A 13,702-nucleotide genomic window follows, 5' to 3' on the forward strand; every position below is an offset into this window, starting at 1 on the left:
AATCTAACTGTGTATTTAGATTTTGGATTCTCGGCCCCATTATCAAATTGGTCCACATTGAGGTCCAAAGGGTCCAAGATCAAACTTTGTTTGATTTCATCAAAAAATTGAATTATTGGAGTTCTTTGATATGCTGCATCTAACCATGTATTTAGATTTTGGTAATTGGACCATAAAAGGTATATGTCCAATTTCAAATTTTATGCTCTTAGACCACATTCATTTTGTGTCACAAACCTATGCTGTGTCAAATATTTAACCACAATCCAAATTCAGAGATGTAGTGCACAATTAAAAGAAATTGAAAGTAGATTCATAGTTAAAAAGTAGACACAGCATCATATTCTAATTTTAGAAATTATGTATACATATAGTTTGAAATTTACTGTTCATTATTAGATATTTTGAAAAATTAAGGTAAATTTTATAAATTTTATGCGACATTGTATTAATAATGATTGATATTTTGGTTATTATTATTATTATTTTTTTGAAGAGCTTCCTGGTAGGTTTGTTTCTTATTCTGTATAAACTAATTTGCAGAATGCTATATTTAATTTTTTTAAGAAGCGAATCCCTTTAACAGTGTTTAAAAACTTAGCAAATATTGTCCATTAATAAATAAATAAATGAATTAAATTCTTTGTGTACTTGGATATTATGGTCCATTGATAAATAAATTAATTAAATTCTTAGTGTACTTTGATATGCTAAATCTAACCCTGTATTTAGATTTTGGATACTGGACAATAATAGGTAAAATTTTTCATTTCTTTGACCACATTCATTCTGTGACAGAAACCTAAGCTGTGTCAAATATTTAATCACAATCCAAATTCAGAGCTGTATCAATCTTGAATGTAGTGTCCATACTTGCCCGAACTGTTCAGGGTTCGACCTCTGCGGTGATATCTAGCTGCGCCCCGCGAAGCATTTTATATTAGGTGGTTAGGTACATTATCTTTTATGTGTTTTGTATAGAGAAGTTTTTAAAGGCAGTGCTTTAATGCCTTTCTAGTTGCCGGGTTAATCCTTCCTTCCGCAATATCCAACTTATCTACGTGGGGGGTCATTAGACTCCAAGTAGATCCGGAAATGTTGAATTCTCTCCTCTTCTTATTGCGATATAAAATGTTTTTTGTTTCATTTCATTTACATTGGGAAATAGAGAAACGATCATTGTGTTTTGTTAGTTTTAAAAACTTTTGATATATAAGTATTTTGCATTATAAGCAGTCAACCGATTGACAAACTAGAATTATTTGAATTCCGTGTGGAAAGAGCTCGGGTTAATTTCGAGTGTTATCTGCAATCTAGATGTTTATAAATCATTTCAGTCGTTGATATAATAATTAAAGGTCGACTGAACATGAATTATATTATACAATTTAAAGCGCATTTCTGTTTATGCACGTGAACCCGTCTAACGTTATTTTCGCAGTTATATAAAGTAGCAACTTATCGTTCCTGAATAGGTGGCGCCGTGGTAGCGGATCCTGTTCCTCTTCTTCCGGTTTCTGCACTGTGCAACTATTTCAGTTATATTTTTAATTAACGATGCCAAGTACTTGTTGTTGTGTACCTGGATGTCATTTAAGAGGAGGACATGCATTTCCAAATGACTTAAAAAGAAGGAAAAGTTGGATCAACGCCATGGCCCATACGCAGATTGGACGAGAACACGATGATATCGTGGAGTCCATCTCAATCAGCTGTTGTTTGCAAGGCACGTTTTACTGAAAAAGACTACGTGCAGGAAACTATTCATGGTAAAACTCTATTTTCTTTGTGAAATATATAGTTATATATGTAATCTCCATGCGAATAAACCAAAGTCTGTTTACAACCGCAATTATCGTTTTAGAATAAAAGGGGGTGGGTAATTCAAGACGTCATAATTTTTTGGATTACGATTCAATGTGATCTGTTTGAGATTTTTTTGGTGATTGCTACAATTATAATGATTTCTTACAAGAGGTATATCATACTGAGAATTATTTTAGCAGTAATTATGCTAATGTAGTAATGACAGGAATGCATAAGCTATGCCTCATAGACTTTCTTGAAAAATATCAATGACAATGTTAACAGGAACAAAACAATGACATGCTCTCATCTATATTATAGTTATTTAGGTACAAACAATGTACGTTTGTTGCATAAGTCTCTCATTGTTTGTCCTTTGGATTTACATAACATACATTGAATCAGGCAAACATAGTTTTATCCAGATTGTAATGAATAAATCTAGTTAATATTTCGCCAGGTAGTACAAAGTATACATTGCTAATGGAAGTTCATTTAATTATAAAAAATCTAATGTTTTATAACCTTTTTCAGGGCGCAAACCCACCATACAGAGACTTAAGTCTACTGCAATTCCCAGCCTATTTTCCTGGACCAAGCAAGAGACTGAATCGTCCGCAAAAAGAAAAATCAGGGCAGTTTCCTGTGAAAACAAAAGAACTAAACTTGATGAATATTGTAGTAGAAATCTAGAGGAAAGTTTTGATTGTAAAGTTGGTTTTCCTGAAGAAGTCATTCATACTGCAGAAAGGATTTATGACTGTCCACCACCAACTGCCGAGCTTATGTTGAGCTTCACAGATGGAATTACGCAAACACCATCAATGCCTATGTTTTCAGCAGAGAATTTTGAAATGAAGACACGTGACACAGCCATGCATTTTTATAACGGTTTAGAGTTGTATACTAAATTTTTATTTGTTTTGACCACACTTGGTCCAGCAGCACATTGTTTGAGATACATATATTTTCAAATTGATAGGGTGTCAGTTGAAAATCAGTTTTTTTATGACTTTGATGAAATTGAGGCATCATACAACCAACTTTGAACTGTCTAGATTCTAGATTGAATCTAGTGTTAAGAATATTGTGTATACATGGATTATTTTTATGTCTAAACAGTGGTGTGAGGCTAACACTTGGCCATCTAGTGGTTTAGTCAGGTATTTTTCACCATCCAACTTCAAATTAAAGTTTCCTTCGACTTGGATTATTATTGACAGCACAGAATATCCCGTGATAAAACCTAAAGCTCCTAGAGCTCAGGCAACCTTTTCATCAAATAAAAACAGAAACACTGAAAATTCTTGAATGTTCGACACCTAGTGGTTTAGTCAACTATGTCTCTATGTCACATAGAGCGAATTATTGGACTTGGCAAAACATACAAAATTCTAATAAATCCTATGAATGAAACTGAAACAAAACTTTCATCTGAAATAACATTTAGTTGTTGTATGTTGTGTAATTTTAGAACTTGTATTGTGCCAAAGGATGCATAAATAAAAGTGACGCAATGAATTTTGTTCTGATATATATATATTTACAATTACATGCACATGTAAATTGTAATGCATATAAGAATAAGGAGATGTGGTATGATATTCAGTGAGTTTATCAAACTAAAGTGCATAAGAAATGGGTTTAAGCAGTTACAGGTGTTACTGTCACCGTACAATCTCCAACAATGAGAAAAACTCGTACCCTGTAAAAAATTTCAGAGATCTTACAACTAAGTTTTGTTGTCTCACCTTGACTTTGGTGAATTTTTATACGCCCGTCAAATTTTTGACGGGACGTATTATGTTATACAAATGTCCGGCGCCCGTCTGTCTGTCCGTCTGTCTGTCCGGCGTAAACATGTCGCACCGTAACTTGAGAATGACTTATCCAAATTACATGAAACTTAACATAGTTGTTTCTTATGATGGTCAAACGATCTGTATACTTTTTGGTGAAAATAAGATTAAAACTTTTTGAGTTACGGGACTAAGTAACTAAAACAGGTGTGTGTTTTTTTTCACATGTCGCGCCGTATCTCAAAAACAATTTAGGATTATTGCTTAAAACTTTACACACTTCTTAGTTATATTAATCTTAAGATCTGTATACTTTTTGGTGATGATTCAAAATTTTATTTTTGAGTTATTGAGTATTTTGTTAAAAAAGGGGAGGGGTTTTTCACACGTCGCGCCGTATCTCAAAAACAGTTTATGATTATTGCTTAAAACTTTACACACTTCTTAGTTATATTAAACTTAAGATCTGTATACTTTTTGGTGATGATTCAAAATTTTATTTTTGAGATATTGATTTTTTTTTTTTAAAAGGGGTGTTTTCACATGTCGCGTCGTATCTCAAAAACGATTTATGATTATTGCTTAAAATTTTACACACTTCTTAGTTATATTAATCTAAATATCTGTATACTTTTTGGTTTTGATTCAAAATTTTATTTTAGAGATATTGAGTTTTTTGTAAAAAAAAAGGGGGGGTTTTCGCATGTCACGCCGTATGTCAGAAACTATTTATGCTTATTGCATAAAAATTCACACACAAGACGACGGGCGTATCATGCGCTCATGGCGCAGCTGTTTATTTATATCTGTTGATGTAAATATAAAAAAGAAGATGTGGTATGATTGCCAATGAGACAACTCTCCACACATGCACAAGAGACCAAATGACACAGAAATTAACAGCTATAGGTCACAGTACGGCCTTCAACAATGAGCAAAGCCCATACCGCACAGTCAGCTATAAAAGGCCCAGAAATGACAATGTAAAACAATTCAAACAAGAAAACTAACGGCCTATTTTATGTAAAAAAATGAACAAATATAACAAATATGCAACACATAAACAAACGACAACCACTGAATTACACTTTTATAGGCTCCTGACTTGGGACAGGCACATACATGTACATACAGAATGTGGCGGGCTTAAACATGTTAGCGGGATCCCAACCCTCCCCCTAACCTGGGACAGTGGTGTAACAGTACAATATAAGAAAGAACTATAAAAATCAGTTGAAAGAGGCTAAACTCATCAGATGGATAAATACAAATACAAGTGGACGTGGTCGGGTAGTTGTACATCCAAACAACAAAAAGACACTAAGTACAAATCTGAGAGTACTCGCAGTTACTGACAGCTAGTTCAAAGCCACTAACAACTGATAAAAAAATCTTGCATCTAAGACTAAATTATCAATCCGTAAGCTCCCTTTAGAATTTTATAAATTTTAGATTTTACATTTCTGAGTTATGGGGTTTTATTCATTAAAAAAGTGGGGATTTTCCAGTTTTTGGACAACAACTCAAAAATGCTTTAAGCAGTTCACATGAAACTTTGGTGAATTATTTATAGCTATTGATGTAATCTCCCTATTGATTTTCATAAATTTCAAATATGACATTGAGAAGAAATTGAACTTTATTTGTTTATAGTCTGGCAACAGATTTATTAAGTATTGCACAACAGCACAGTGTATTGCACAACAGCAAGAAATCTTTAATTGAATATAAATTCAATTCATATAACCGATTTCAAGTTCATTGACTACATTTATTCAGAAACTATAATATGTCAAATATTTAATTACAATCCAAATTCAGACCTGTATCAAGCTTGAATATTGTGTTCATTTTTGCCCCAGCTGTTCAGGGTAGTACCTCTGCGGGTGTATCCAGCTGCGCTCAGCGAATCAGTTTATTTCTTAATTAAGAACTCCTTTTTATACGACCGCAAAAAAATTTTGTGGTCGTATATTGGTATGACGTTGGCGTCGTCGTCGGAGTCGTCATCAGAAGACACATTAGTTTTCGCACTCTAACTTTAGTTTAAGTGAATGGATCTCAATGAAATTTTAAAATAAGGTTCAATACCACAAAAAGAAAGTGGGGATTGATTTTGGGGGTTATGGTACCAACAGTTAAGGAATAAGGGGCCAAAAATAAGCCTTTTTGTAACTTCCAGACATAACTTTTGTGTAAGTGTATGGATCTCACAAGGTTCCATATCACAAAGGGAATGCTGGGATTGATTTTTGGGGGTAATTGCCTCCAAATTTTAGGAATTAGGGGCCAAAAAGGGGCAAAAAACAAGCATTTTTCTAGTTTCATGACAATAACTTGTGTGCAAGTCTATGGATCTCTCTGACATTGTATCACAAGGTTCCATATCACAAAGGGAATGCTGGGATTGAATTTGGGGGTAATTGCCCCCAAATTTTAGGAATTAGGGGCCAAAAAGGGGCAAAAAACAAGCATTTTTCTAGTTTCATGGCAATAACTTGTGTGTAAGTGTATGGATCTTTATGAAATTGTACTACAAGGTTCCATATCACAAAGGGAAAGCTGGAATAGAGTTTGGGGGTAATTGTCCAAAAAGTTTAGGAATAAGGGGCCAAAAATAAGCATTTTTCTAGTTTCCAGACAATAACTTGTGTTCAAGTGTATGGATCTCTCTGAAATTGTACTGCAAGGTACCATACCACAAAGGGAATGCTGGGATTGATTTTGGGGGTAATTGCCTCCAAATTTTAGGAATTAGGGGCCAAAAAGGGGAAAAAAACAAGCATTTTTCTAGTTTCATGACAATAACTTGTGTGTAAGTCTATGGATCTCTCTGACATTGTATCACATGGTTCCATATCACAAAAGGAATGCTGGGATTGATTTTGGGGGTAATTGCCTCCAAATTTTAGGAATTAGGGGCCAAAAAGGGGCAAAAAACAAGCATTTTTCTAGTTTCATGGCAATAACTTGTGTGTAAGTGTATGGATCTTTATGAAATTGTACTACAAGGTTCCATATCACAAAGGGAAAGCTGGGTTTGAGTTTGGGGGTAATTGCCCTAAACGTTTAGGAATTTGGGACCAAAAAGGGGCCAAAAAACAAGCATTTTTCTAGTTTCCAGACAATAACATGTGTTCAAGTGTATGGATCTCTCTGAAATTGTACTGCAAGGTACCATACCACAAAGGGAAGGCTGTAATTGAGTTTTGGGGTGATGAATCATAAGGGGGTTCAAAAAATTTGGGGGGGGGGGATTCTTTTTCCTTATTTTTCTTTAAAATTTTCCATTTTAAATTGGTTATTTCTGATTTATATATAAAAGCAAATGATAATGATATGGTTTGAATAGGTAAATTAAATTTTTTTAAGTATCTTAGACCACTTTCATTCTGTGTCAGAAACCTATGCTGTGTCAAATATTTAATTACAATCCAAATTCAGTGCTGAATCAAGCTTGAATGTTGTGTTCATACTTGCCCCAACTGTTCAGGGTTCGACCTCTGCGGTCGTATCAAACTGCGCCCCAGCGGAGCATTTTATTTCATTCATAAACTACTTTATGCTTGGAAATATAATTTTGCTTGGAGTTGAAAGAGTTGACATGTTGCAATGTACATTTACTCTACATAGTTCTATGGTACCAAATCAAAAGTTTATATAAAGAAAGAAGTCAAAGGTTTCCCATCATAGTTTAGTTACATACATTTTTTTTGTACCTGAGGTCGTTGAATATAGATCATTATATAAATAAGGAGATGTGTTATGATTGCCAATGAAAAAACTAAGGATTTTCTTATCCAAGGAATAGATTTCCTTAGCCGTATTTGGCACAACTTTTTGGAATTTTGGGTCCTCAATGCTCTTCAACTTTGTACTTGTTTGGCTTTGTTACTATTTTGATCTGAACGTCACTGATGAGTCTTATGTAGACGAAACACACGTCTGGCGTATTAAATTATAATCCTAGTACCTTTGATAACTAATTTGACTATAAACATAGATAAAAAAGGTACAAACTGGACATAATGCACTAGTTCATAAACAAGTGAGAACAATCGCCTTCATATAGTGCTCAGAATATGACATTCATAAACTTATTCAATATCATTAGAGAACTCTAAATCTTAAATACTGAAAGCCACCTCTGATAAGTACACTGTACTATGCAAGATAATGATATAACTAGACTTAAAATACACACAACCTGTAATTAACTGCCTTTACAGCGCTTTCGTGCTTTGATTTATTGGTTGTTATTGGGATTTAATTATCCAAAGGATTGGATAAACCCCCTTCATCATCACCAAGAAAACTTGATACTTTTGACTAGAGTACTGCAAAAAGTGTGAAAAAAATGAGTGAAAGGATAGAAATGAACCTTTCTAATAAAAAAAAATGGACTTAAGGAAAATGGATGTTTATTAGTTTTAAGCTCACCTGGCCCGAAGGGCCAAGTGAGCTTTTCTCATCACTTGGCGTCCGTCGTCCGTCGGCGTCGTAGTTGTCGTCGTCCGTCGTCGTTAGCTTTTTACAAAAATCTTCTCTGAAACCACTGGGCCAAATTTAACCAAACTTGGCCACAATCATCATTAGGGTATCTAGTTTAAAAAAATGTGTCCTATGACCCCGCCAACCAACCAAGATGGCCGCCATGGCTAAAAATAGAACATAGGGGTAAAATGTAGATTTTGGCTTATATCTCTGAAACCAAAGCATTTAGAGTAAATCTGACATAGGGTAAAACTGATTATCAGGTCAAGATCTATCTGCCCTGAAATTTTCAGACAAACAAATCTGACAACCTGTTGTTGGGTTGCTGCCCCTGAATTGGTAATTTTAAGGAAATTTTGCAGTTTTTGGTTATAATCTTGAATATTATTATAGATAGAGATAAACTGTAAACAGCAATAATGTTCAGCAAAGTAAGATCTACAAATAAGATGTCATGACCAAAATTGTCAGTCGACACCTTTAGGAGTAATTGCCCTTAATAGTCAATTTTTAACAATTTTTCGTTAATTTTTGTAATCTTTTACAAAAATCTTCTTCTCTGAAACTACTGAGACAGATTTAACCATCTTGGCCATAATCATTATTAGGGTATCTAGTTTAAAAAATTTGTCCGATGACCCCGACTTCCAACCATCATGGCCAACTTGGTTAAAGATAGAACATAGGGGTAAAATGCAGTTTTTGGTTTATATCTCTGAAACTAAAGCATTTAAAGCAAATCCGACAGGTGGCAAAAATGTTCATCAGATATAGATTTATCTGCCCTGAAATTTTCAGACGAATCTGACAACCCGTTGTTGGGTTGCTGCCCCTGAGATAGTAATTTTACAACAATTTTGCAGTTTTTATACGACCGCAAAAATTGAAAATTTTTTGGTCGTATATTGGTATGACGTTGGCGTCGTCGGCGTCGTCGTCGTCGTCGTCGTCGTCGTCGTCGTCGTCGTCGTCGTCGTCGTCGTCGTCTGGCGTCGTCCGGCGTCGTCCGAAGACACATTGGTTTTCGCACTCTAACTTTAGTTTAAGTGAATGGATCTCCATGAAATTTTACCATAAGGTTCAATACCACGAAAGGAAGGTTGGGATTGATTTTGGGGGTTATGGTACCAACAGTTAAGGAATTAGGGGCCAAAAAGGGGCCAAAAATAAGCATTTTTGTAACTTCCAGACAATAACTTGTGTGTAAGTGTATGGATCTCTCTGACATTGTACCACAAGGTTCCATATCACAAAGGGAAGGCTGTAATTGATTTTGGGGGTAATTGCCTCAAAATTTTAGGAATTAGGGGCCAAAAAAGGGGCAAAAAACAAGCATTTTTCTAGTTTCATGACAATAACTTGTGTGTAAGTGTTTGGATATTTCTGAAATTGTACTACAAGGTTCCATATCACAAAGGGAAAGCTGGAATTGAGTTTGTGGGTAATTGCCTGAAACGTTTAGGAATTGGGGGCCAAAAAGGGGCCAAAAATAAGCATTTTTCTAGTTTCCAGACAATAACTTGTGTTCAAGTGTATGGATCTCTCTGAAATTGTACTGCAAGGTACCATACCACAAAGGGAAGGCTTGGATTGAGTTTGGGGGTGATGAATCATAAGGGGGTTCAAAAAATTGGGGGGGGGGGGATTTTTTTTTTTTCTTTTTTTTTCTTTTTTTCCTTTTTTTTTTCTTTTAAAATTTTCCATTTTAAGTTGGTTATTTCTGATTAATATTTAAAAGCAAATAATAATGATATGGTAGGAGATACACACCAAACAGGATGTGTAAATTATTATATAATAAGTATTGTGCAATAGCAAGAAATTTTCAATTGCACAGTATTGCACAATTGCAAGAAATCTTCAATTGCACAGTATTGCGCAATAGCAAGAAATCTTCAATTGCACAGTATTGTGCAAAAGAAGATACTTCGTATAAATTGCTTATTTCTTGATCAATTTCAATGGGGTTTTATTCTTGAATTCTTGGGGTTCTTTAATATGCTGAATCTAACCGTGTATTAAGTTTTTGGATTTTGGGCCCCGTTTTTAAATTGGTCCACATTGAGGTCCAAAGGGTCCAAAATTTAACTTTGTTTGATTTCATCAAAAATTGAATTATTGGGGTTCTTTGATATGCCGAATCTAACCGTGTATTTAGATTCTTAATTTTTGGTTCCGTTTTCAAATTGGTCTACATTAAGGTCAAAAGGGTCCAAAATTAAACTTAGTTTGATTTTAACAAAAATTGAATTTTTAGGGTTCTTTGATATGCTGAATCTAAACATGTATTTAGATTTTTGATTATGGGCCCAAATTTCAAGTTGGTCCAAATCGGGGTCCAAAATTAAACTTTGTTTGATTTCAACAAAAATTGAATATATGGGGTTCTTTGATATGCTGAATCTAAACATGTATTTAGATTTTAGATTTTTGGCCCAGTTTTCAAGTTGGTCCAAATTGGGGTCCAAAATTAAACTTTGTTTGATTTCAACAAAAATTGAATATATGGGGTTCTTTGATATGCTGAATCTTACCATGTATTTAGATTTTTTATTTTGTAGGCCCGCTATCAAATTGGTTCATATTGTGGTCAAAAGGGTCCAAAATTAAACTTTGTTTGATTTCATCAAAAATTGAATTATTGGGGTTCTTTGATATGCCAAATCTAACCGTGTTTTTAGATTTTTAATTTTGGGTCCCATTTTTGTCGAGCCTGCGACTTTTGGTCGCAGAAAGCTCGATATAGGGATAGTGATCCGGCGGTGGCGGCGGCGGCGGCGGCGGCGGCGGCGTTAGCTAACTTCTTAAAAGCTTTATATTTCAGAAGGTGGAAGACCTGGATGCTTCATACTTTGTATATGGATGCCTCATGTTACGAAGTTTCCGTCAGTCACATGTCCAATGTCCTTGACCTCATTTTCATGGTTCAGTGACTACTTGAAAAAAAAGTTAACATTTTTTGTAATGTTAAATTCTCTCTTATTATAAGTAGTAGGATAACTATATTTGGTATGTGCGTACCTTGCAAGGTCCTCATGCCCGTCAGACAGTTTTCACTTGACCTCGACCTCATTTCATGGATCAGTGAACAAGGTTAAGTTTTGGTGGTCAAGTCCATATCTCAGATACTATAAGCAATAGGTCTAGTATATTCGGTGTATGGAAGGACTGTAAGGTGTACATGTCCAACTGGCAGGTGTCATCTGACCTTGACCTCATTTTCATGGTTCAGTGGTTATAGTTAAGTTTTTGTGTTTTGGTCTGTTTTTCTTATACTGTATGCAATAGGTCTACTATATTTGGTGTATGGAATGATTGTAAGGTGTACATGTCTAGCTGGCAGGTGTCATCTGACCTTGACCTTGTTTTCATGGTTCAGTGGTCAAAGTTAAGTTTTTGAGTTTTGGTCTTTTTTTCTAATACTATATGCCATAGGTCAACTATATTTGGTGTATGGAAATATTTTATGATCTATGATGTCAGTCACGCAGGTTTTATATGACCTTGACCTCATTTTCATGGTTCATTGATCAGTGTTAAGTTTTTGTGTTTTGGTCAGTTTTTCTTAAACTATAAGCAATAGGTCAACTATATTTGTTATATGGAAGAATTGTTAACTGTACATGTCTGCCTGGCACGGTTCATCTGACCTTGACCTCATTTTCATGGTTCATTGGTCAATGTTTAGTTTTCTTGGTTTATGTTAAGTTTATGTGACAGTTGTAATAAAGCTTTATATTTAGGACTATCAACATAATATCAATGATTAGTAAAGAAGGCGAGACATTTCAGTGTGTGCACTCTTGTTTTAAATTGGTCTACATTAAGGTCCAAAGGGTCCAAAATTAAACTTAGTTTGATTTTAACAAAAATTGAATTCTTGGGGTACTTTGATATGCTGAATCTAAACATGTGTTTAGATTTTTGATTATGGGACCAGTTTTCAAGTTTGTCCAAGTTGGGGTCCAAAATTAAACTTTGTTTGATTTCAACAAAAATTGAATATATGGGGTTCTTTGATATGCTGAATCTAACCATGTATTTTGATTTTGGACATTGGACCATAATAGGTAAATTAAAAAAATTGAAGTTCTTAGACCACATTCTTTCTGTGTCAGAAACCTATGCTGTGTCAAATATTTAATCACAATCCAAATTCAGAGCTGTATCAAGCTTGAATGTTGTGTCCATACTTGCCCCAACTGTTCAGGGTTCGACCTCTGCGGTCGTATCAAGCTGCGCCCAGCGAAGCATTTTATTTGTTATTATCTTAGAAATCATTATAATATCTAATACTATTAATTATGATTTTAACCTTATTTTACATGATTTCCAAAGCATCAGTAAATACAGGTGAGCGACACAGGCTCTTGAGAGCCTCTTGTTTTTCGAGCAACTTTATTGTTTTTGTAGACAAACCTGGGAAGGAACACAGGTCAAAGATTGAATGCTTTGCCGATACCATTGATTCCGCTAGATTTTCATTAAATTGTTCTTTTGTCTAGCAAATTGCAGATGGTAATTTATGATTTTCTTCAGTGTGGAATATTTCTTTCAAAAAAACGTGTTATTTTACCATGGACATAACATGTATAACTTCGTTAGTGACATTCAAAATTTTTGATTTTTGTTTTTTTTTTCTGGTAGTACATACTAGTTTGAATTTGTTGACTTTTACATGGAGCAAACTTCTGGGTTATACAATACTATGTCCCTGTGGATAGAAGAGGTAGATAGCTTTGGATATATTCCATCTTATATTTTTGGAGAATTACTTAATTTTTTCGTGGAACCATAGGTAAACATACGCAATTTGGCAGAATGGAAGAAAGCACAAGCACACAAATCTTTTTATTCACTTTGGTTTTGATGCACTACTTATATAGAATTTGTCTGATGAGAGCACTTATAAAGACTTTTTCGGATTAGACCATTTATATAGACTTTGTCAGATAGAGCACTTATATAGACTTGATAGGATGAAAGCACTTATATAGACTGTCAGATGAGAGCAAATATATAGACTTTGTCAGATGAGAGCACTTATAAAGACTTTGTCGGATGTGAGCACTTATATAGACTTTGTGGAATGAGAGCACTTATATAGACTTTGTCGGATGAGAGCACTTATATAGACTTTGTCAGATGAGAAACTATATAGATTTTGTCGGATGAGAGCACTTGTATAGACTTTGTCAGATAAGAGCACTTATATAGACTTTGTCTGATGAGAAATGAAACAAAAGCTCAATAATTTGCCCTTATCACAATTTTAAACGAAAAAAAAACAAACATTTAATTGTAGCTTACTACTATTAGATGTGTAGCTATAACAGTGAATTACTTGTTCTAACAATGATGATTGTGATATCAGTTTTAATCAGTAATATAGGCACATATCAATATACTGATTATCGACAATATAAAAGAGATACGCAAGGTTTTGCTAAATAAGCTAAGGTAATCTATTCCTGGGATAGAAAATCCCTGGTTTTTCATAAAATTAAGGTGAGACTTAATGAACTTTATAAAAAGCTGCAATAAATATAAAAGCATCCCTTCTTGTCTTAGTGTGAATTCAAATGTTTTAGTGCACGAAGGAA

The 13,702-nt window shown here is 34.3% G+C and overlaps 2 protein-coding genes across 2 annotated transcripts in view; both read left to right on the top strand.

Moving 5' to 3' along the window:
• The window catches only part of LOC127701675 (uncharacterized), a 150,061-nt gene that overhangs the window by 80,678 nt on the left and 55,681 nt on the right, over window positions 1-13,702 (top strand). The window lies entirely within an intron of this gene.
• On the top strand, window positions 1,453-3,327 carry LOC127701696 (uncharacterized). Its single transcript, XM_052205696.1, has 2 exons — window positions 1,453-1,769; window positions 2,341-3,327. Exons 1-2 carry the CDS (start codon window positions 1,685-1,687, stop codon window positions 2,853-2,855), a joined length of 600 nt encoding a protein of 199 aa, XP_052061656.1. The 5' UTR covers window positions 1,453-1,684; the 3' UTR covers window positions 2,856-3,327.

Source organism: Mytilus californianus, unplaced genomic scaffold, assembly GCF_021869535.1.
Source record: "Mytilus californianus isolate M0D057914Y unplaced genomic scaffold, xbMytCali1.0.p SCAF_5, whole genome shotgun sequence".
Classification (NCBI taxonomy): Eukaryota; Metazoa; Mollusca; class Bivalvia; order Mytilida; family Mytilidae; genus Mytilus; species Mytilus californianus.